General features: G+C 30.0%; 3 protein-coding genes across 7 annotated transcripts; all 3 read right to left on the reverse strand.

Annotated features, from left to right (window-relative positions):
• Positions 1–363: 363 nt before the first annotated feature.
• LOC114188667 (KH domain-containing protein SPIN1-like) lies at positions 364–4,169 on the reverse strand. Of its 4 annotated transcripts, XM_028077249.1 has the most exons (9): positions 3,957–4,169; positions 3,717–3,843; positions 3,367–3,570; positions 3,163–3,251; positions 2,098–2,243; positions 1,691–1,807; positions 1,272–1,388; positions 993–1,136; positions 364–821 (listed from the first exon to the last, which is right to left on the reverse strand). In XM_028077249.1, the coding sequence occupies exons 3-9, from the start codon at positions 3,456–3,458 to the stop codon at positions 675–677; spliced, it is 852 nt and encodes a 283-aa protein (XP_027933050.1). In that variant the 5' UTR covers positions 3,459–3,570; positions 3,717–3,843; positions 3,957–4,169; the 3' UTR covers positions 364–674. The 4 variants fall into 4 exon arrangements, with proteins under 4 accessions (XP_027933050.1, XP_027933053.1, XP_027933051.1 ...); XM_028077252.1 differs by lacking the exons at positions 3,717–3,843; positions 3,957–4,169 and having other exon boundaries at positions 366–821; positions 3,163–3,247; XM_028077250.1 differs by lacking the exons at positions 3,367–3,570; positions 3,717–3,843; positions 3,957–4,169 and having other exon boundaries at positions 366–821; positions 2,098–2,974.
• A 6,601-nt stretch (positions 4,170–10,770) lies between these two features.
• LOC114186993 lies at positions 10,771–12,599 on the reverse strand. Of its 2 annotated transcripts, none has more exons than XM_028075088.1 (2): positions 12,488–12,599; positions 10,771–12,336 (listed from the first exon to the last, which is right to left on the reverse strand). In XM_028075088.1, exon 2 carries the CDS (start codon positions 11,942–11,944, stop codon positions 11,012–11,014), a length of 933 nt encoding a protein of 310 aa, XP_027930889.1. In that variant the 5' UTR covers positions 11,945–12,336; positions 12,488–12,599; the 3' UTR covers positions 10,771–11,011. The 2 variants fall into 2 exon arrangements, with proteins under 2 accessions (XP_027930889.1, XP_027930891.1); XM_028075090.1 differs by having other exon boundaries at positions 10,771–11,881; positions 12,090–12,579.
• Positions 12,600–14,524: 1,925 nt separating this feature from the next.
• Positions 14,525–23,105, reverse strand: LOC114188051. The gene is made up of 6 exons (XM_028076546.1): positions 22,830–23,105; positions 22,223–22,399; positions 20,167–20,292; positions 19,619–19,819; positions 17,660–17,827; positions 14,525–15,171 (listed from the first exon to the last, which is right to left on the reverse strand). The coding sequence occupies exons 1-6, from the start codon at positions 23,103–23,105 to the stop codon at positions 14,779–14,781; spliced, it is 1,341 nt and encodes a 446-aa protein (XP_027932347.1). The 3' UTR covers positions 14,525–14,778.
• Positions 23,106–25,762: the final 2,657 nt, after the last annotated feature.

A 25,762-nucleotide genomic window follows, 5' to 3' on the forward strand; every position in this document is an offset into this window, starting at 1 on the left:
CATCAACATCAACAATAAATTCTAACGCCCCCACCATTGATGTTAACCCTAAAAGACATGATTTTGTGCTACAAAAGGGGTTTCTTAAAAAGTGCATATAGCACAATTGTTTCTGCTTGGTGCTCATGTGGCCAAACTTTGTCTCAAAGAAGTGGCCATGATGATATTCAGAACAAGTGGTGCAAAGCTTTTTATGCTCAGTAAGGTGTTCATATGCCAAACTTTGTCACATGATATTCAGAAATTATTGTGCTTTGTAGATAGATAAACAGTACACTGTTGCAAACATGCATGTTATCAGGATTTGAGTGAAGTCAATTTTTTAGATTAATATAAGTGCAACTCAACTAGAAAAATTGCAGATATAAGAAAAAATTGAAGTACATCTGATATCTGATATGGAAACATATCTTTCCAATACTACAAATAAACAGTTTAAGAATCTAAAAAATATCATTTATGATAATGGGGCCATAAATAGGTCAAAATGTAGTTGAATAGTTTTTCTTCTTGTCTAGTGACAATGAATACTATGTTGTTTGTCTCCTTTATTTTGTTCTTCAAATCAGCAGCATCAAATCAGCAAGGTTGGTCTTTCCATTGCAGCTTTACAAAATTTAGTTACAGGAAGCGTTGACCATTCAAGGAATGCAACAATTCTCAACATATAATCCCTATTGATCAGTTTTGACCCGTTTTATTTCATTAGAAGTGAATGGAGAGATGCTACCACTCAGTTGAGGGCTCTCTTCTCTGAAGTTGGAATTAAGCATAGCAAGTTCTCTTAGTTGTTGTCTTTTGTAAATGTCCTGTGACTCATCCTGCACATCAAAGAGGGAAAAAAGTTGGAAAAAATCTATCATCACATTTTCTGGTTTCAGTTTAGTCCTCACTTTAAAACATTTCACTTTTTTCAATTAAAATCTCTCATCTCATTAACTAAAGAAAAAGTTGTAATCTCTGTAACAATAGTTGGAAAGGAAGAGAAATACCACTGGTTTAAGTAGTTCTTGTATGATTTCCTGTGCTTGCCTCAACCTTACATCAACAACACTGGCAGGTAGTTCAGCTTCAATTAAAATGTGAAGTGGATCATTCAGGTGCTCATAGCCAGGCCTTCCTCTTAACAACTCTTCCTTTAGAGTGAAAAAAAAAAAAGCAGAACAAATTTAGAGCTTACAAATAACATTGATGTGGAAACAACAAAAGTAGTCAACAAATTCAAAGGAGAAACTATGAAAAATTGATGACAATAAACCAGAGGATGTTACCTTGTCTAAGTCTTTAATTGAACCTTTCCCTCTGATAAATACTCGGCACCCTGTAGTAGCTTCCACTCGCTTCAGTGAATTACCCCTAGGGCCAAGAAGCCGGCCAACAAAATTAAACTGAAAATTAAAATAGCCTTATTAACCCAAAGGTTAACAGAATATAAAACTAAATAGTTCAGGCATCCATTATATTGTCATCATCAATCACAAATCTTCATATGTAGCAAGTTTGTTTATTTTAGAACAATTACATGGAAGCATACTAGTCATAGCCATGATATTTGATTCATTGACAGTGTAAAACTTGTACACTGACAATGCATAGAAGTTGAAGTCTTAAAACTATAAAAATATCATAAGAATAAGCATGATTTATTGTTTATAGTGTAAAATGCTATGAAGCATGTTTCAAATCTTACATTTGGATAGCTATCCTTAGGAATATCCAAGCGCAATATTTTCTTCACAATGGGAGAACTTGGAACAACGGGTGAAGTTTGCCACTCCATGTTTAGTCCCTGCATGCCAGCTAACCTCTGATGTATAACAAGTATAAAAAATCAGTAAAAGAAACTAGAAATTATAATGAAATACTGAAACAGATACATAAGAGGAATGCTGGTACATGATAGAAAGAAATCAAACTTTGATATAGAACAAAGATCAGAGCATATACAAATTTCAGATACAGAGGCAATGTTGCCACCTTGGACATAAAGGAGAAGATGGAATTTAGTGTCGGAACTGGACAGGTTAAGAATAAAATGTTTTACAACAATACATAAATGATATACACTGAATAGAACATTAAAACTGAGGTACTTACTTCATGTGACAGGCTGTTCCAGGCAGTAAAGTTTGATGTTGAGTTTGGAGAAGCCATATGACTTGGATTTATGAATCGCATTCTGTCAAAGTCACCAAATCCTTGGTTATGCACCAATTCATTCTTTCCAGTAACCCTTGAAATCTCTGATAATAAAAATGTAATACTGAATATAAGAACTTGTAGAGAGATTAGTGAATCAAAGAACATAAATGGTATTAATGCAACCTTTCTGATAGTAAGCTAACAGTAAATTATGCATAGGAACTAGGAAGTGTAGTGAATGCCATCTATATGAACATCTTGATTATCAAAAGTGAATGACATTAAGAATTAAAGTGATCATTTGAAGATTTGTTCTACTCATGCAAAAGACAACGCCTATTTTTCTTTTCTTAGACTATATGAAGCCTCAAAGCCAGAAAGATTCTTGCATTTCTGTGAAAGGAGGTAATGACTAAATTGCCACCATCTTTTGGTACCATATATTCTTTTTGTGGGACACCCAAAAAGCATCATTCTAAGATGTTTCCTTTTCTTGATTGATCAAGAGATACAAATTCTAGATAGCTTTGCAAAAGAAGAGTGTAATTCTGTTGCTTGTTTTTCAAAACATGCATGTTTAAACTTCTAATTCCTTAGGCATTTAGTAACCATGATTCATTCTCAAGCATTAACTGGTTCAGGCTGGTGAAGAAGGTCAGAAATTGACAATTCAGTGCATTTTAAAGAACATTAAATAAAGGTTTCAATAAACAGTCCCTGGCTGCAATTCCACCCGCAATGTCAAGGTTGTTGGAATCTCTACAACCACAATTGTGGATGCATCGGTCGCATTTGTCCGCAATTTCTCACAATATTGAGGAATGTAACGAAACTGCGACCACAATTCAAAACCTTTGAAGAGAACAAACAGTGAAAAACTAGTACAAGTAAACAAGTAACCAGAAAGCTAATTTTTGTCATGGCATGGCCTAATTCAAACGAAACAATAGAGATCAGTTGAAAAAAGAGGAGAAAATCCACAGAAGAATACTTGAAAACATGGATATGAAATAAACGGACCTTGATTAAGGAGTCTGGTGCATAAGGGTAGAACTTGCATGAAAGGTCCAAGCTTTTGGCGTTCTGCCAGCAGCTCCGCTAAGTACTGACTAGAACAAAGGTAAATAAGAACATATTCAAAGAAATTAATATACACGTGTGTGTAAAGGGAAACCAAAAGTTCCAGAATTAACAGCATAATCATCATCATCATCATCTACATACCTATCAACATCAAAACTGGTTCTGATGTTTATGTTTGGCGAATTGGCCCTTTGGGATGAAGGCAATGAAATCTGATTGTACATGTTAGACATGAATTGTACAAGGATGTGGGTTGGTTGGTTGCAAGGATTAGGCTTTTGAGAAAATTGAGAGGCAACAAGAGGGGAGAAGAAAGAGTTGATCGATGCGAATGAACAGAATCACCTAACATATGAGTTAGAAAGACAAGAGAGAAAAATGGTCAGGGAAAAAAAACAATAAAGGAAGGTACAAAGCTACAAATAAAAAGGAGGGCCACTTCTGTAGTAGCTCAGTAGTTAAAGCAAGCCTTAAAGGGTGTCACTCTGTACCTCTCTGGGTGTGTTTTAATTGATGTTTTGTTGGCTTGTGTTGCATATGCAAGAAGACTTTATATCATGTTTCTGTGTTTTCCTAATTCCTTAACAAACACAAACAGGTGGTGGGTTTTGTGGTTTGCTACAAAACAAAACACAAAACTCTCTAATCAAACATGTATTAGGGATTCAAGAGATGATGGATGAAAAAACCAAACAGTCAAAACCACAAGAGAAATCTCATCAGATATTCACTTGAATTCATAACCAGATTGCAGAAGATAAATTATAAATGCTAAAGCAATCATGCAGGCTCCAAAACATGGATTTTGTCCGATCAATCACAAAGAAGAAGCTTTCCAATGACCAATGAGGGTCACTAGTTCTCTGTCACCAGATCATGAACATGTAGATTGAAACCAATCGCTATCATGCTTCACGCATATGAATTATATTTAATATATGTTTATGTTTATATATTTATACATAATAGCATATCAGTATCTATATATTGTTAATACTAATAACGAAATGGTATAAAATATTTTTCTTCTTGTGAAGTCTCTGGAAGTTTTACTTAGTCATAAACAGCAACAACAGAAACACAGAAAAATATCTTCTAACTGCCTTCAAATCAATCAAAATTTGTAACTTCATTTCCCTACTTTGGTGCTTAGCATATCAAATCTCATAAAGAAGGGGAAAATATCAAGCTATTATTTATTATTATTATATTGCTATTAATTTTGACAGCTTAATAGCCGCTATTATTGATTACTATAATCAACTTGCTTACATTTTGTTTCAAATCTGGTTAGTATTAATGTTATGCTATTTGTTTTTTAAACACCTGTCACCCTATTCTTGTCTTACTCCAACCTACCTACCATAAAAATTCTGCTTTCATTGGAATTTTCATAGCCCTCATTACTAAGGAATCACCCAAACATCAATATTATTATTAGTAATAATAAAAATCATTTTTTTTTCACATTGTCATTATTACTATTACTAAGGAAAATGAGTCACTTCACACCTTTCTATGTGTGTTTTTTCAAAAAAGAAAGAAAGAAAATATGAATGAAGTCAATTAATTCATGCTGGTTATTATTTAAAATTAAGAATACAAAAAAAAATCCCATTAAAATAGTTATAAAGTATTAAATAGTATAAAATTGGAATAACACGTATCACATGCACAAAGTTTGAAACACTATAATACAATACCTTTCCATGTCAAAACATGTATATTAAATGAGTTCCTAATATTGTTTATTCGGTAATCAATTAGATGGGCATAAAATATAATGTGAAAGTACTCTTACCATTATAAAAAGATATAAACTTTTTGTCACCAAAGATGTAATGTGAGAAATTGAAAATGCCCATTAATTTATTTATGAAAAAAAAAATCATCTTTTTGATATTGAATCAATGAAGCCTGGTGTAATTGTGTCAGATTCCTTAAGGGGGTTATTCCTCTATTTGTTGGCATCTATGCATGAGTTGCAAAATGACAGAAATAGAAAGAAATGTTGTTTCTTTTTTTGCCATTTTTTTAATGGGGAGAGAAAGATGAAGAAAATGAAAGAATAGAATGAAAGATTGAAGGGAAAAGAAGAAGAAGAAGAAGAAGAAGAAGAAAGCTAGGTGGTAGCATAGGATTCCTAGAAGAAGTAGAAGAGATTGGAAGAAATAAAAAAGTAAATAAAATAAATGATAATGTGCAATGTTGGGCCAGTGACAAGAACGTGTGGAGCAAATAAGCCACAAGATAGGTGACAATTATGATACTCATGCACACCCTACAATGCTATTTTGTATTTATTTTTTGGCAAGTTAGTAATCTTCAAAAATCTCATGCAATGTTGTCGATGATGCATCACATCTCATTGCAATAAATTTTCAAAACAAATAAACATGCAATGGTTCATCATTTTTAATGTCACTTGGATCTTACTTTCTTCATCCCAAGATCACTACAATGTATTTTTCTAAAATCAAATTGGCCCAAGTTTTCATTTTCTTTTTATGGAGAATGTGAGGTTATTTTGGTGTATTCATTTTAAAATAGTATATTATGGAAAATCTAAAATTACGGGTTGGCTCATAATAGGTTGAGCTAAAAAATGGTCTCCTCAACCTGACTCACTTTTTGGTGAATTATAAATTTTACAATCCGATCCAATTTATTATGGGTTGGTGGGTTAGTGGGTTGATTCACTTATGAATATTTTTTTTTTTGCAATTTATTCTATATATTTATTGTATTACAATAAAAGTGAATTGACTCGATTTATTTTTTATAATAGTAGAATAAAATGTTCATCTAATTCTCAAAATATTATTATAAGATATAGTTAAAGATTAAAGTATCAATATATTTAACTTGAGAAACAAATAAATCAAATATTCAAACAATTCAAATATTATTGAACAACATTATAGTATTTTAAAATATCAAATTGTGAACCTATATATAATTAGAAGTAGTCGATAATTGTAATAAAAAAAATTTAAAAATTATAAAGAAAATATTGTTGTTGTTGATGGGTGTGGATCAACTCACATTTAACCCGACTTGAAACCGTTTAACTTATGGGTTAAGTCGGTTAGATTCAGTTCAATCCACTTTTAAAAAATTAATAAATTTTTTCAATCCAACATGACTCAAACTCGTAATGAGCCGAATTAATTCATAAATTAAAATTCATTTTAACATCTCTACATTACCTTGCATTTACCTAAACCCGTGTGGGAATGAGGTCTTTATATTTATAATAAAAGTGACAAAATGTATCATTTTCTGTTTTCTCCTTTAGTTTAAAACATTTTTTTTAATTTTGAATCCTTCTTCAAGATAATTATAGATTCCATAACATACTATAAACATTGAGCTTACATAATAACTTTTCTTAAAATAAATAAAACATAAAACTTCTCTGTTATTTTGAATTATTATCTCCATATGATATGTTTTTGTAACGATTTCCATTATATCTGTTATTATGAAATAAAATAAAAATAAAGATAAAGTAATTTTAAGAAAATTTTTAAATATAAAATAAAAATAAGGATAAACTAATTTTAAATATAAATACAAAATACATTTACAATTTATAATATTATTCTCTCATATTATAACATCAAACATATTTATTATAATTATTATTATAATTCACGTCATAACTTATAAAATTTAAGGAATTACATTAATCATATAAAATACTCATGAATAAGTCTTTTGGTATAACAACATCATATAAATGAATTAAAAGCAACTCCACCTTTTCTGATAGATGTATCACAAAAGATAAAAAAAAAAAAAACTAAAACTTAATACATAACAAATGGTTTTTAGTATAAGAACATGGTTTAACAAAGTTATGTCGCTTAAGCAATTCACCATTGTTTGAACGACATTCTTCAATATATATATATATATATATATATATATATATATATATATATATATATATATATATAAAATTAAAAAAGATAATTGTGTTCGCATCTCTCTCACAAAAAAAAAAAAAAACTACTTCAAATTATTAATTATTACTTGAGAAATAAGTTATATTTTTTAAATGATCAGTTGTATGTTTAAGCAATAGCACTCAAACAAGAGTAATTTATACATATATTTAATATATTTAGTGTCATTTCTTAAGCGCGATATAAAAAATATAAGTAAATGACAATCCAACATAAAAAAAAAATTAAACATATTTTAAATAATTTTTAAGACTATTTTTCTCCACTTAAACCTATTAGCTTCGTTTTAAATACCAAAATACACAGTCTAAATAAACATTTCAAAGGTTTTTGTATAAACCTTTTGTTTCTTATTCACAATTCCTACCGATCAGTGGCCGAGCTGGGTGGAGAATGGAAAAGACCTTGGCCCCAATTTTTTTTTTTTATATATATTAGTTAATTATATAATTTTTTAAAATTTGATATATTTTTAATATACTTGACATTCTAAAAAATTTAATATATCTATATAAAAATGTTGATTTTTTTCGTAATCAATTTTTAACTGTGCCTTAATTATCATAAATTTTTTTTCTAATAATTACATCTTGTAATTTTTTATTAGATTATATTAAATTATTTTTTAGTTTTAAACTTTGGTTTAAATAGGTATATTAGTGAATAATAAGAGAATAAATTATTTTTTTAGAAGTGATAAAAAAGAAATTACAAGTAAAGATGAAACTATAGTACTATGGTAAAGTTTGTGAAAACTTGTTGAATCAATCTATCACGTCAACAAAAAGATATGAATTTCTTGCCAACAACATAATTAAAATAGTTGAAAAATTTAATTCTAATTCAATTATTAATTAATTAAAAAATTTAAAGAAATGAAGAACAATTCTTTAAATATGTATAATCTTTTTTATAGTTGCAATTTTATTAAAATATGTATTCATTTTTATTGTATTAGTAAAGGTAATTATGCAAATTTTGAGTATTTCCTTACTGATAACATTTTGTTAATCTAAATGCAATTTTTTTGAAAATTTTTTATCATAATCATTTTAAACTAAGGTTGTGAATATCAATTTTAGTGCTATTCAACCAAAAGTTGTTGATAGTTTCCATTATTTAGAGGAAGTTTGTTATGGAAGAAAAGTAACTTCCAAAATCATAAAACTTGTACAATGCAGAAACTTTCAAATAACTTCCAGAGTACACATTAAAAAACCAAAATAACGCCATTGTTTAATCTAAAAACAAAGTTTATATTTCTCAGTAGATCAAACATGTGGATTACACAACCCCACGTGTGCTAGAAAATAGAAAAAAGAAGGATTAACTATAGAATAAGAAAAAACTTACCCAAATAAAAATTATGATAAAACGCTTAATCAAAAATTTTCAACCTTTAAATATTTGATATGTGATCGCGAAAATGATAGAATATTAATCTAGAAACCTATAGAGAATATAGAATATTTATACTTTTAAAGAGACGATGAAAGTTTATAATAAATGCAAAATGAACTCCAATAAGTTGAAGCTTACATTATCAAACATAATTTCAAATTTAAAAAAAATAATTTCGTAATTAAGAATTGCAATATTTTATAAAATTTTAAATCCTTCCTTTTTCAAAAAATAAAATAAAATAAAAAATAATCATTTAAAATGTAAATCTCTCCTTTTTATAAAAATAGAAAATACCCTTTTCAATTTTAAATCTTTACTTTTTCATAAACAAAAAATATTTTTCAAATTTAAAGTGTCCCATTTTATAAAAAGAATTCAATATTTCTTTTAATGAAAAATATGTTCAAATTATGACTCGTTCCTTTTCATCAAACTTTTAAGATTTTTTTAGTGAAAGTATTGTATAACAGATTTTTTTTTTTTTAGTGTTTATGAGAAAGAAGATTTTAAAGTTAATGATATTTCTTTATCATAGGAAATAATGAAAATATTTGTCATGAGAAAGGAAGAAAATCAAAATATTAAAAGATTCATCCTAATCTAAAGCTTCAATTATAAGAAAACTAGCATTTTGACCACTGCGAATGCACGGGTTTATTGAAATAAAATTTTATTAAATATTTATAATAATATATTTTATTATATATGAAAGTAATAATAAAATTTATAACATATTTATTTAAAATTATAATTAATTAAAATAGTAAATGACAAAAAGTTATCATAATTTTGTTAATAATAATATAAATTATTTTTAAATATTGTGATTTATTACGGGAGATATGTTAAGTTTAAAACAAATTGAATAATAAAATATATGTATGTGTGAAAAGGTATTTGGACTATAAATAAACAATTATAATAATTATCTGATCTTAATTATTTTTTCTTTATTTTTTTTCAATAAAAAAAATAAACTTAAATTGTTTTAAATTGATGGTATATATATATATATATATATATATATATATATATATATATATATTAAAGTTGTTATTGACATTTATAATTTAAAATATTCCCACTTAATGAGTTTAATTTTAATGAATCAATTAAAATCACTTAAACTAATATAAAATAATTTATATATTTTTTCTTTTAATATAAAAACATTTATAAATAATTGACCACGTATGCATGCACTATGAATGTAATAAGTCCAATTTAAGAAATTGATTTATTTTCAATCTTTGCCTTAAAGGTTATTTGTTTACCAATTTATGTGTTATTTTATAATATTAGTAACGTTTTCCGACTTATGTCAAACATAATTATTTACTGTTATAACATCAACATATATTATTTTTATTAAATATCAATCAGTTATTTCTCAATCAACATTAATATGTTATTTTTTTTAAGCGTATGTCAAATTAGGGTTTTTTATTGATGTCAATAAAAATATTTTTTGATTGATAAGTAAGAGTGTTTTGTTTAATTTTGATATAAATTATTCATTGGTTTATATTGTAAAGATTATTTCTTCACTAACACAAGATAGAAGTTTTCGATGTTGCAACCTGGTTTTTTTATTATGTCTCTAACGACTAAATTTTTATTCATGTTTTCAAGGTTGAAACTGCAAGTTTTATATTTGTTTGTAATTAAAAGGTTTTATTCAAATAAAAAAGTTAAAAAAAAACTCTTAAGAATTTAATTAATTTAAAATTAAAGTAATTTAAATTCAATATATTTAAATTTCATACAAATTATAATTCTTTATCTAAATATAAGGTTAAGTTGAAGGAGTTATCATAAACATCAACAATCTATAAATGAAATACGGAAAGACTTTTTACTCATTGGAATCAAACAATCTAATTTGACTTTGGCTTAGATTTTGTGTTAGATTTTCTAAAATAAGCTCACAAACAAAGGCACTGCTATAAATTTAGACAAACAAAAAATTCACCCTCTTAACCAAAAGAAAGAAAAAGAAAAAACTTGGTCTAAACATAATTTTGTTCACTCACTTTATATTTACTATTTCTTGCTTCCTAGTTTGTAACTTAAAAGAAAAGAAAAAGTAGAGATCCTTAAAAAAAAAATTTAATCAATTGTTTTAAGTTCATCTTCCTGAATTCTACTATTCAATGAGTCCACAAACAGCTAAATCAACACACTTGCTAAAATAAAACATCAAAGATGAGAGAATGAAGGTTCTATTCTACCAAAAAACCAGAGAAGCCAATGAGATTCATGGAAATCATACCAAACTAAACCAAGAAGCCTGAATTTCTTATCATGGCCATTAGTTAGGGAAACTAAAGCATCATTTTTTCACTCATTATGAACACAAAAATTCCAAAAAGCAGGGGAAAAAAAAGTTGATCCAACAATAATCCTGAAATCTAAGGCACGTAATCATTTTCAATTGTTGGTCTGGTGCGAGTCCCCACTGCAAGTGGTGCTTTGGTGCCTCCAATGGATGCCATATGCAAAGTTTCATTGCTCTCAGCTACCCATTCCAGCTGCTGAATCTTCATCCCTTGTTTGGTTCTTCTCACTTTAACAATCAATAGACTCAACAAGATCACCAACACGCATCCACCAAGAAATGATGCAACAATTATCCACACCCTGTGCTTGTTCTTAGAACCTCCTTTTCCAACATCAGCAGCAACAGCAACAGCAGCAGGTGCTGGAGATGGGGCATTAGACTCCACAACAATAGAGAAGTGTCCTTGTTGGACTGTTGAACATACGTTACCATGTACTAGGATGTCAAATTGCACAGAACCATGTAGATCAAAGAACACACACTTTGGCACTGACCCTGATGGTGGTGGTTTTACATGAGGGAACTTGATCAAAATTGGGTTATCAGAAGCTCTAATCTCTAATTCAGGCAACTCAGAAGCATTCAGAGTGGCACCACTGTATGACATTAGACCCAAAACAGGAGCCAGATAAGAGTAACCAGGTAAAGGGTAAAACTTTTCAGACCAGTTGCCTAAGTTGTGATACACCAGAACAAGCCTCTCTACATAAGGTTGCTCAAACACCCCAATTGGGATCTGAAACTCTTTGTATCTTTCAACACCTCTGGTCCTCAAACTACCACTCCTGAGCCTCATTGCTGAAACTCTAATCCCGGTTAGGTTTCTGGGCACTTGGGCATCGTAGGGTACCCCAGTTTTTGGCCTCAGAAATGCCTTAAAGGCGCAATCTTGAAGAATGGCATCGAGGGTTCGGGATGACATTGCAGTGTCAGGTGGGAGCTGAGCGATTGAAAGCGGCAGAGAAAGAAGTAATGGCAACAAAAAAATGGTTCCAACCCTCATCAAGATCTCATTCGTTCGGTCAAAATCAAATTAAAACCACCAATTTCTAACAATGGAAGAAACAGCCACAGACTAAGACACGCAAAGAATGCAACACAGAGACAGAAAACAGAGAGAGAGTGAGAGAGATAGAGAGAGAGTTTACAGTTTAAAGCACACGAGGTGACCAAAAAGTGTTGTTGACCATTCTGTTTGTGCAATCTTCAGACACCAACGGTGAAAGGAAAAACGGCAGAAACCCCACCCCCCAAGAACGAAAAATCAGATCTTTCATGGGACCAAGTGACGTGATGTGGTGGTTTGTGGGGAAAATCTTGAAATTCTCGACAAAGATTCAGTCTGGTGTTTCAGATTCAAGGAAGCAGCAAATGGGCAAGGCCTTGCTCCAGAATCTGGTTGAAGAAGGAAAATGGTGGGGAGAGAGAAAGAGAAAAATGGGTTGAGGAAAGAAAGAAAATTAATAAATTGAAACAAAAATCAAGAATCAGAATATGTAAGAAGGGGGAAGCTTTGCCGTTTGAGATTGGTAACGGAGATACTCACACTCACACTGATGAACATGTTAATGTGCTACTGCATGCAAATTCCTCCTTCTGTTGTTCTGTTTTGTTGTGTTGTGTTGAATTGTGTTTCATGGGACCCTAATTTACCAAATTTAGATTTTACTTGGATTGTATTTCTGCCTATCTATATTTTCTAGTACATTTTTATCTGATTACCAATCCGTGCTGTAAAAATCTTTATTGTTTCTAAAATTAAATTATAATCTTTCTCTATCTGAAGAAGAATCATTAGATTTCATTAATTAGATATTTTCCAGAATTATAGAGTTAAGATATTTTTAAAGATTCTGAGTTAAATAATCCAGAGAGAATAATGGTTTATAAAAAGATAGTGAAAAATCCTTGGAGGAAAAGTAGGGGAAAAAGGTGAAAAACATTGCAAAATTGGGGTGTCAAATCAAGTAGGTACCAACAAGCATGTGAAGTGTGTACTAAAAAGGAGCATGTGAACTTGTTACATAGGTAGAGAGGTGGATAAAAAATAGGTGGTAATTGCAACTGTAATTTAATAATAGCATTATTATTAAGGCACATATTTAATAGTCAATGCCACAACTAACTTCCTGTCTCAGTGGCTTCTTCAACTGCCTAATTAGGAAAGAAAGGATATGAAAAGAGCATAGTAATTGGATGAGAGCTTTTGATAACTATTGAACATTGATAAAAAGTTAATATGGAATTTAATTTTAAAGTCAAAAGACAGTTATCATGAACAGCAAGAATGCTAGTACCTTGTGAAATCACTTTTTCCTTTTATTAAAAAAAAAATTGACATGTTGATTATTTATTATATGTTCTGTTTTTCTTTTTTTTCTTGGTTGCTGAATGGACGTGAAACTTGCCAAGGATTCCTATTTATAAATCGTAGTTTGAAAAGATTGTCATCCATAATCAATCAAGTTGCGTCATGGATCTCTTTTTCTTTTTTTCCGTGGCGTCATCACTTTTCATAATCCCTGTCGTAAGTAGTTTTTTTTTTTTTTTTAAATAGTAAATACCGGTAAAAGAATTATATTTCCATCTCAATATTTTAATGATAAGGATCAAAATTAAATTTTTACTACAAAACTTGTATTTTCTAATCAAACAAATTATTCTTCTATAAAACTCTTAATAAATATTTTTTTTACTGTAATTGTCATAATAGATGTATTGAGAAGAACTCATTATTTCTATGAAAATGGAAAATGATTGGGGATCATCATTACATAAATACTAAATGAAAGAATAAGTAAGTAAGTAAGTAAGTAATAATAATAATAATAATAATAATAATTTGGAATAAGTTAAATTAGGTGACAATGAAAGAGGGTGTGAAACTGTAAATTGGAAAGGAAGAGACGTGAATCTGTGTGATAACTAAAATTTCAGTAAAAATCAGAGAAAAGCGAACGAAACTCGATCCTTGTCTATCGGATGAGCATCTTTTAGCAGACGCTTCTCTGTACACCCTCATCATATCATATCATATCACGGATTCCACTTCTGAAACAAAGCTTTGTCCATTTTCACGCCTCACCTTTTTTTCTTTTTAAATATATATTCAATTAAAAATCGTGTTAAAGTCGCAATGGTTACAAATACAAAAAGTGTATGTAATTAACCGGATTTGTTTATTCTGGGGAAGCTATAACTCGGTACATATTTTCTGATTTGGATCTGTTTTGCATTGATGTACATCCTAATGAAAAAGCAATCCACAGAAAGCATTTTTTTTCAAATATTATAAGCTTTTACTGAAGGTTAAAGTTTATGCTTTCGGTTAAACTTCAAACCCTCTAAACAAAAAGAATTTTGTGTATTAACGAAAATTTATTATGGTCGAGGTTTACCTTCATTGGTGATTAGATTACTTGTTTATGGCAATTATGTAGAGAAGCTATTTACGTGGCACACGCTGTTTTAGGGGTATTTGGTCTCTAAATAAAAGAAGAAGTAATGTGAATGTGATAGATAAAATTAATTATAATTGAATTCGACGTATAGTATCAATTAATATAAGTATTAAATGAGTTGATGACAATAGAAGAAATAAAATTAGACATGTTATACACCATGATACAGGAATTTGTTCATGTATTGCTGCTTTGACATAAGTAGCGTATGCTGATATAATGAAAAAATAAAAAAATAAAACCCAAAGTTACACAATATAAGGTTAAGGTATAAAATTACATCAAGGTAATGTCACCCACCAGCAGCATATAAATAATAACAAATAAAAGAAGTATAAAAAGTGGTGCACCACCATTTCAAGAGACGCGTTTCATGTTATTTTGCATCATGTCCTGTGATGGAAGAGATGCTTCTAGTGGCTTCAGAATTCCATGAATCCTTTACGATTTTAACATCCTTTGCAGATATAGTAGATGGGATGCCTCTGGTTAATTCTGAACTGATACCAAGGTTGGGATCTGGAGACTGTGATGAGGGGGTTGTGGGTGTAGTAAAAGAATCCAGGGATATATTAGGCACTTGGGGAAGGTTAAGAGGGTTAACTTCAGTGACTTCTTCAGTACTCTCGTCGAAGTAGACAACATCCTGCATTGTAAGTTGGTGGTATTCAACAACCTCCCTTAGAAAGCGATTCTCACGGGCATAAACTGAGTTTTCGTGCGCCAGGCGAGCTTTTTCAGCAAGCAGAGATTCAAGTTGCAGTCGTATCTGTAATGAGAATTAGAAAAGTATGTTCACAACACAATTTCCGTGAGGACTCAATGTGAGTTAAATCCGATAATCCAATCAATTGGGTGTTTTTGGTTCCTTTTTCTGAATGACATTGGGAAGTGGGCGAGTGACACAAGTGTTTTGAAAAAACGCAAACAATAGAGAAGAGGAAAAGTACAAGGGGAAGGATAACATGGTTTGGGGTCCATATACAATAGATGAGCTTATAAACTAACACTGTTTAATAAAAGTCAAACAAAATGATAACTATCAAATCATATAGTAACTATCAAAATATTAACCCAACCATCAAATCATATGATAACTATCTTGATAACCAGGAATAAAATAGAACATGTAGTCAAATGGTCAACAAATACTTATATTATGCATTATAAAAGAATGTGACAAAGTATTTGTTGGATATCACATCAATAAGAAAATATGGTAAAATTATTATAGTCTATAAGGGAGTGAGTGCATAAGCTGATAGTCTAATTACTATAGTATATAGTCAAATTTTTTGGTTCCTTTTTCTGAATGACATTGGGAAGTAGAGCGAGTGATAGAAGTTTTTTGAAAAAACACAAACAATAGAGAAGAGGAAAAGAACTAGGGGAAGGATAACATGGGTTGGGTCCATATATACAATAAGTGACCTTAGAAACTTACACTGTTTAAATAAAGTCAAATAAATTGTGAACTAACCCAACTATCAAATCATATGATAACTATCTTGATAACCAGGAATAAAATAGAACATGTCAAATGGTCAACAAATACTCTTATATTATGCATCATAAAAGGGTGTGACAAAGTATCAGTTGGATATCACATATCAACAAGAAAATAGTCAAATTATTATAGTATATAACGGAGTGCATAAGCCGAACCCGAACCCATCAAACTAACATGCTGATGGGTTTAGTCATTTTGTAGGATTGAGTTGGCCGAAGAGTTAGATGTATTGGAGATTTCATATGATCTAGTGATATGACGATTATGACATGATGCTTCATAATGGAATGCGCAAGGTTAAACTATCTATGACACGTCATAGACCATTCATCAACCCCACATGTTGGTTTGATGGGTTCAGTCACTTCAATAACACAACTATTTTAAAAATTAAAAAATAAAATCTATTCTTTTAACTTAAACAGGTTAGCCTGCCTGATTGTTCCCATGGAGCCAACTCAACTTAGATGAAAACATAAATAGGCTTGGGCACCTGGCCCTAATTGTTGTAAGCAAATTATACATAGGCCAACCAGCATTAGCCACCTCAGCTTAAGTTTAAATTAGATGGGCTCGTAGAAAAAAAAAAGTGTTAAAAACATAATTAAGAAACTTTTTCATAGGAATTTGAAGGAAAAAAGTAAAAATGAAATAAAATTCTACATTAGCTAGAATTAGTTTATATACAAGTTAAAAAATAAAAAATATGGAAAAATTAAGATTGTCTCTACATATTAATTTATGCCTAAGCTAATTTTAATTAACGAAAAAATTGATTTTATGCTTTGTTTTTTTTTTCAATAAGTGCTTATGGAGAAATTTGTTCAAATAGATCATAAAGGGTTTTACCTTTTGATGTTGTTCGATTGAGAGAATGGGGGAGATGGAAATAAAATAGAATGTTTGGTGAGAGAAGAAAAGTAAAGAAATAATTTTAAAAATGGTGGAACTCATCAATTATTTCTAACCTACTTTTATTCTCTCCATCTCTTCTCTATTCCTTTTCAATCAAAACACATTTAATTTCTACATTATTTCTCATCTAGTTCTACTCTGGCAACTTATGTTTTTCTCTCTCTTTAATTCCTATCCTCTCTACCCAACAAAACATTAGCATTAATGTGCTAAATATAAGACATGTGAGCTCCACAGGGATGCACAATGTCAGCTTCTAATATCTTTACAGTTGATCCATAAAGAGTCAAGTTAAACTTAAACTTTAAAAAGAAGAAAACTTGAAGTCTAGCAAGTAAAAGGGTCAACCATCCAAGAATAATTCTAAAATTGTAACGAAAATGACAACCAGAAAATAAGCAGGCTGCAATGTTATTAAAGTACTACTATCATACATTATAAGTTTAAACCCCTGAATGCGTAGCATAAAATTAAAAATAGCTAGCCAGTGCACAAGGCTTCCACCTATATAGGGTTTGAAGCGCGTTAAACATAAGTGGCTTTATCATTAGGTGCCGTGAATTTAAAGATCAATAAACACCACGTCATAAAACGCATAAAATAATTCATAACTGAAACAAAAGTAATGGCCAACTGTGCTCAAAATATTAGATTGGAAAAGGGGACATGTGAAATCAAATATGTGAAAACAATATCAAATATGCGGAGAAATCAAATATGTGAAAAGAATATCAGATGATAACCTTCTCTATGCCACTGAAATATGCATAAAAGGGGAACTAATGAAATTGAAAAACCAAAAGGATAAAAAAGGACAATGAGACATGCATACCAAATCATCATCATCATCTTGGTTGCCACCCCTTTCACGATTCTCACGGAGGATTTTATTTTCTTCCTCTAGCTGAGCGCATCGATCCTTTGCAAAAGCTAGATCAGCTTTGACAGTCTTCAACTCCCGAAGAAGTAGTTTTGCTTTGGCAGCCATTGCCATTGAAACCTGTGACAAACAAAAATGCAAACAACGCATCTTATGAAGAAAATCACGATATATCACAGAAGCTGGTAAATGATATCAACTTGGTACCATGCTAGGAATAATTCAGTCATAAACTTTAATAATGATCATGAAACAAACATACTGAAAATCAACTTTTTTTCCATTGGAGAAAGGGGAATATAGAAAGCAGGAATATTAAACATGATCTTTTATCTAAAGAAACACGCGCAAAAAGGAAATACAAAAATATTCATGCATTAGTGATGGTATCAATCCAACACACAGTATATAAGAATAGTAAAGGCAAAATAATGAGTTGAGAGAAACCTGAAAAGTAACACCAAAGTATTAATTTGGCATTACTCTTACTTCAGCGGTAGAGTCCACAAGATTGACCTAGGATAATTATGGCTATGGCTATGTGCAAGATTTAGGGCCACAGTTTTTATAAATAGCTACAGGTTTGCAAATTAATTTTGTGAAGATCAAATTAGTGGTTAAATTTAGAAGGTGAGAAGAGATATATTCAATGGAAACTAGGGACATAAGCATCACTATGAATTTGATTATCAATATTCAACATAGCAAATGATGATTATCCAGATAGGCGGGCAGGTAGGGTTCCATATTATCAATTATGGGAGATTTAAGGTTTAATTAAAAAAACATGGTTAGTTGAAGAGTGCTAAAGAGATAATGCAACTTTAACTCTATCATCCTTTTAAGTTTCAACATCAAGGCTGCCCCTTCAATAGAAATATAGAAATATCATTTCCTTTTATATCTTTTTAGCTGAAGATTTCACAAAAACAAGTTCATCTGTGAGAAACATGAAACTGTCGGTGAAAAATAATTTTGAAGAAAAACTAGCTAATGCACTACTGAATCTTTCTTCAAACTGAACAATAATCATTGAAATTTTTAAAAATTCTTACACATCTATTCAAATTTCGAGTGTTATAAACTCCATAAATTTAAAATAAAAAAAAATATATTGACTTATAAAAATGTAATTAATTGATAACAAAAAAAAAACATTTTAAGGTTTGACAGTCCAACATTCAAATACAGATGTGTGATCCAGACTCTAAATACAAATAAAGAAAAATGATTGCTTTCTTTAAGCTCGCTTACACCCATTAACTGCGAAGGTCAGACAACAATCTCTTACCATCTATCAATGCATATTGGACCAATACATATTCTACCTTGAAACAAACACAAGACAATATACAAAAGGATAGTGTTATAAATAAGGGAATTGGATTTGTTTGATACGGTTATAATTATGCTGTATGTATATGAGCACAGGTACCTATGTGATTTGACTGAGATGGCTACTCCACACAACACATCCGATTTGTAATTTTAGAATTTAAAAAATTAAAAGAAATTCATTGCGTAAAAAAATGTGTGTTTATTTCATATACTTTGATTCGAATTTGATGAGTGACTGTTTTTGTATTATGTAAATTATCAAATTGTATCTTCACATCCCATGTATTGATTACCATGAATCCTAAGATATAAGCTTCAATAAATAGACACATTCAAAATTGTCCACCTTTAATCATATATCTATTATTTAATTAACTGAATCTGAGAAAGCAAGATATTTACAGCACAAACAAATATTAATTCAGTATATTTTAAGAGCATGAACTAAAAACGAAAGAAAAATGTAAAAAGAAAAAACATGGACCTAGAATATTGAGCAATATTGATGTTGCACAAGTTAACCACACATGTATTTCTACCACAATAAAAAGTGATACACAGTTGCCACCTTACGTCGCGTGATGCTTTCAGTTGAAGTTCTTGGTCTGTTTGCTTAGGTGACATCTGGTTTCGCAATTGGGATTGTTGATGAACTGTATTAGAATGGTTTCTCTCCTGATTTTGTCCTTCAAAGCTACCAGGCTTCTTCCTGATATGCCTACGAGTTTCGTGAATGATATCTGAAGTCCGGTTCTCAACAATTGTTAAACCTTCCTACACAAATGAATTAGCACAGGTGCTAAGAAATCACAACACATACTTTTTGGAAGGAAAAGAAGTTTGAAATTTGTATTTGAAGCCTGACAAGAAATAATATAACCAACAACCTACTACAATAACATTCTCATCCCTATCTACATAAGCCCACAAGGCAAATGCATAGTAAAAAATCTAACATAGAAATAAAAGGACACATGCCATCCTCACCATAACCAAGAATTCTAATATAGATCTAAATGTCTAATACATTTGAAAGATTGAAGACACCAAGTAAAGAACATGCTTATAATTAGACAAGAGAAATTTAATACGTAAGCAAAAATGTTCACATCAAACCTCACCTCCAAAGATTTACCAATGGTACCACCAATATGAGTAAGAGATGATGTGATAGCATCTAATCCCTTCATAAATGCTGGACTGTCCCTTCTGAGATTGTTCTCCTCTGGGTGATTTGGATTTTGGAACTACAAAGAGAATGACAATAGCATCTAATTTTAAAGTTCAAAAAATAATGAACAATCAACTATACAAGCCCACCAAAAGAATATCACAACAATTCAAATTCAGAAATTGGAAGTGTTATGATATTTATTGCCCTCCTCAGTGTTCTGTAAATAGTTATTTGTTATATCAGTAGAGTTACCATTTCAAACAAGGACACAGATTGGCCGCAGTTTTGCAGCAATCTTTTTTTGTCTCTGATGCACCTAACAGGTTTCTTAATCCATCTTTTATATGTACTTCACTTCACCTTCTTCCATTTAATCTGATATCGATAAACCTTATTTTCTACTAAAAAAGAAAATAAATACTTTGATAAAAGCACGTTTACTATCTGGCGGGTTAGCCTTTTACATTTTAGTGGAAGAAATCCATAGCTGTCAATCACACATAACATCAGCTGACGGCAAAAAATGCCACAGGGAAAAAGTGAAAACAGGGAATAATCACCATTTTGATGTTGTGATGTTCGTTAGATGTATTTTAATGTTCTTAAACTCGAGGATCAGAAGGAAACAAAAGTTCATGACTTGACCTGTAAGAGTTATGCGTATGCAAAAAACTATATCCTGTGCATACATTAAAAATAATACAGAAAAGAAAAATAACTCAAGAAATCATATATGTTAAGATCCAATACATAAACACAACTCAAAATAGGTTAACAAGTGATAAATTTACTCACAATAACAAACAAATTCATAATTACTTAAAATACAAACAAACTATCCAAGGACATCATTCATGTCAAAATTACGTTAGTACATGATCTACCTCATTCTATGAAGCACAGACACAACTCTTCAATATTGTGTCTTGGTGTGAAACGTATCGAACACTCACAACATCCATATGACACATGTCAGACAATCCACTAAAGTGTCGAACTAAAAAAAGGTTTCTTGCGATTTAAACACTTCCAGATGCATCTCCAACACAACTTTTAGTGGGGAAACACATATGCAACTTCAACATGAAAATTTTAGAAGACAGATTTTTTAATTTCAGAAGTTGGAGAACTAGAAAGTTATTGAGTAAGCTTCTACTTCCCCTATTTCCTTCCATCTGGTGCTGCTCATTCACGACTTCCATTGCTTGCAACTTCTCTCAACACTTATTCCCACTTCTTGACTTCCATAATTCCTACAGGCTTCTTCATTTTTTTGAATCACAACACTTCTATTGCTTGCAAAAGGAGTGGCTAGCTTTTCACTTAAATTTCTTTATTTCATGTACGTGGCTTCATTTCTTTCATACTACTGACAGAAGTATTGAGGACTTAAAAAAATCATATGCGAAGGAATGGCCAGAACAGTAACAAGCAAGCTCGCTCGTAAATGGCCAAAAAATGTTATGTGATTGATGCCAGAAGTTTAGCAGGAGAAAGGTAGGTCTTTGTCAGTAGATATGCAAGTGAAGGGGAAGATACCTTTTCTGATTTGATTCTATGAAAAGGGGGGCAAATTTCCAAGATTGTTGCCTTAAAAGAGCATCAAATGATACATTCCAGAACCAAAAAAGGGGTTTTCACTCATGAATACTAAATTGGAAGATATGGCCAAATTTCATGCAAAAGCAGCTGCAATTCAGCTATACAAAACAGCACCACAACAGGCCACACATGCAAAACTGCTATAGAAGCGTTATGGCTATCACACATGATTATGTGTGTATCCCTACAAAATAAAATTCACCTTTTCTTTTGTGAAGAACAAACTACAAAATTAAACTATGATATGATTGTTTACAATGATTAAATACAAGATCCTTCCATAATCTTGACCCCCTTCAAAACCTCAGCTTCAAATCAGTGAAATCATATTTAACTGACTTCCAGACATAAAATACAAAGCAGCATCTCTGGAGAGAATTAAGATATAATTCCAAACTCACCTTGCCCCTAGATGCTGCACCAGGCAATTGTGACCTTCCCACTCCAGCCATTTCAGATTGCTGGGGTACATTATCATCCTCGATAATCGATTTGGCTTTTCTGGCTAGAACACCCCAAAATCCATTCTTGGATTCGTTCATGTTCTTCATAGATGTATATTCATAGGGTCTTGAATCCTATATATACAGCACCACATTTAGAAAAATGACTACAATTTTGAATCAACACAATGATACATATTAAAAGGCTACATATTAAAAGAGACGGAGAAAGTAGCATATCTACAAAAGAATTTCCAACCTTAAACGCATTCACTCATAAGAAAATAAAATAAAACCATACTTTTAACAGGATTTCTTTAACAAATTCACTGATGCAGAGATTTTACGAAGCTCTTTCAAACTAAACTATTCTATTTCCCTTTGCCTATTCTCCATTTAAGAAGATTTCTCTAATTTTCTTCTCGGTTCATAAACAAATATTCAATAAACCCTATCCAGCAGAAACCTCATAAGCAATAACACACAACGCACAAATTGAAATCAAACAAGTACAGTCACACTTAGCGTACATCGGAATTTTCATATTTTATAGAGAGGAGTGGACCTTGGAAGAAGGAGGAGGAGTTGGAATGGGTTCAGAAGGAGCTGTCGGAGAAGAAGTGGAGGAGAGACCATAGAGAGAGGACAGCGAAGAGTCGCGACGCGCCGAAGAAGCTCTGATAGCTTTCGCAGCAAGAGAAGACGAAGAGGACGACGAAGCTGAACTTTCAACGAAGTCGTTTGACGGCGGAAAGGAGTTAGGGTTTCGAGTGTTTTCGTCTTCGAAGGTCGAAAACGAAGGTCTCGAAAACCCTTGCTGCTGTCTCCGTCTATACGCCATGGAATCAATCCACCAAGATTTTCTGGATCAAACGAATCAATCACAGCAAAGAAAAAACACCGAAAGGATTCGCACTAGAAACAAACGGAACTGGCGCCACCGCCAGTGCCACCGTATCGGAGCTACCGGAAACAGCTTCCGCCCTCGAATCCGGATCCGATCGCGAACCACCGTCCGAAGACTGTGTATGTGCGCCACTGACAGAGTTTATCAAAATAAATTTATTTTTCAATGTAATATAAAATTGGGATATCAGTCAGTGTCTGAGTCTACCTCTTTCCTTGTCTCTACTGCTTCAACTAATAATCACTGCATAGTTTATTCTTTTATGATTTGAGAGCTGTTTTAGTGGGAAAAACTAAATGCAAAATAAATAAATAAATAAAATAAAGGGAAGAAAAATAGTATAAAAAATATGTATGTGTCATTGGTGTCTTTTTCTTTTTTAAATATTATTTGATAATCTGTATAATAAATAAACTTATTTAAATGCTGTGTAAATTTTATTTAAAAATAAAATAAAATAAAATTCATATAGTTCAGGAGAATAAAAAACATGAAACATCTTATTATTTTTATTTTGATCGGTTACATTTGTTACGTTCATGTTAAATGTAAGAAAAATTTTAATGTAAATAAATTTTAAAAATTTACCGTAGATATTTATTTATATTTTAGACAAAATTTTATTATAAATAATTATTTTAATCTAAAAGTTCAAATTAAAAAATAGTTAAGTTTAAAAACATGGGACTTAAAGATAAAACTCATAAAATAATTATTTTAGTTTAAAATTTATTATTTAAAAAATAAAATTAAAAAAAGTGTACAGCAAAAATAAGAATATAGATCAAATATTAGAGCTTTTTTTAAACTTAACTATTTTTTAATTTTAATTTGTAAATTAAAATAATTATTTATAATAAAAGAAATTCTAAAAAATAAATAAAAATTATCTACAATAAATTTGTAAAATTTATTTATATTTAAAAAATAAAAATAAGGAAATAAGGATAAGAGAAAAAGAGAAAAAATGGAAAAAAAAAATCTAATTGTTATAACTTATTTAGGAAGTGATGAAACTCATCCTTCAAGGTGCAAATGGAATTCATGTTTCTAACATTTATTAGACGTGATAAAAAGAAAATATTATTTTACGACAAAAACCACAATTACAATCGGAAGAATGTAAAAATCGCACATATACTTCTCAAAACGACTAATTTATTCCGATCAAGCTCCGATTTATTACAGGTTGATGATTTAATGAGTTAATTTAATTCGATTCTCTTTTTAGCGAGAAAAAAATTTGAATCTGGTCCAGTCCACCACGTATTGGTAGGTTAAAAGGGTTAGTTCATGGGTTCACTTAATTAAATAAAATATAATTTTTTTATTTTGTTTTCTCAAAACTAAATTATAATTCTAATTAAAATCTAAATAAACTTTAATACAATCCAAATACAAACCAAAATAAAAAAAAATACAAATTATTTGTGTTAGTTAAAAAAAAAAAAACTAACATAACCCAAATGTAAAACTCTACTTAATAAAAAATACTTATGTGACCTTTTTATCTGCGGATCGATGAGCCAACCTAGTTCACCACGGATTCAACCCATATGAGTTGAATTCTAGATGAGTCAGGTAAAAAATTAACCCGTATTAAAATTTGTAAAAGAATTTCACCCTTTGTATTATTTCAATTTTAAATCAATTTTTGATATAAGTTTTGTTATTAGAGGATTTATTATTTGTAGTAACATTTTTGTAGTTATATTTATTAAAAATGTTACTGTATCTATATTATAGTTATATTTTTTTAAAAGTGTTAATATAAATACTATTTTCAGTAATATCGTAACATTTTAAAAATATTATCATAGATAAATTTATTTATTATCTAATATTATTTTAATAATATGTTATTAACACTATAAAGAAGTGATTCAATATAAACTTATTTTAAAACTAATTTTAACTAATTATTTCCTATGTCATTTGCTACTTCTAATATATCTTTCTAATTACATTTAAAATGTTATACTACCTTCCTAAATTGTCATTCAGATTATTATATATATTATTACAATTATTATTATTATTATTATTATTATGATTATTACTACTATAATTATTATTTATTATTATTACAATTATTATAATTATTATTACTAACTTAAATACATATGTTATTTGCATTTTTTAAATATTTATAAATTATTTAAATTTTAAAAGTAGTAATAAGAGGATAAAATTAAAAAAAAAACATATATAATTATAAATGTAACAATAAATAATTATAAACATATATTATTATTATTATCACTATTACTATAGAATTATCATTATTATTACTACTATCACTACTATCACTGTCACTATTATTATTATTATTATTATTATTATTATTATTATCACCATTATTATTATTATTTTATTATTATATTATTATTATTATCACTATTACTATTACTATTACTATTGTTATTACTATTATGGTTATTATTATTACTATTACTATTGTTATTACTATTACGGTTATTATTATTACTATCACTATTGTTATCACTATTATTATACTATTATCATTATTACTATTATTATTTTTAGAGTCATCAAAATGAATTATAACCCGCGAGCTAACTCGACTCATC

This window comes from Vigna unguiculata, chromosome 6, assembly GCF_004118075.2.
Source record: "Vigna unguiculata cultivar IT97K-499-35 chromosome 6, ASM411807v1, whole genome shotgun sequence".
In the NCBI taxonomy this organism is placed as follows: domain Eukaryota; kingdom Viridiplantae; phylum Streptophyta; class Magnoliopsida; order Fabales; family Fabaceae; genus Vigna; species Vigna unguiculata.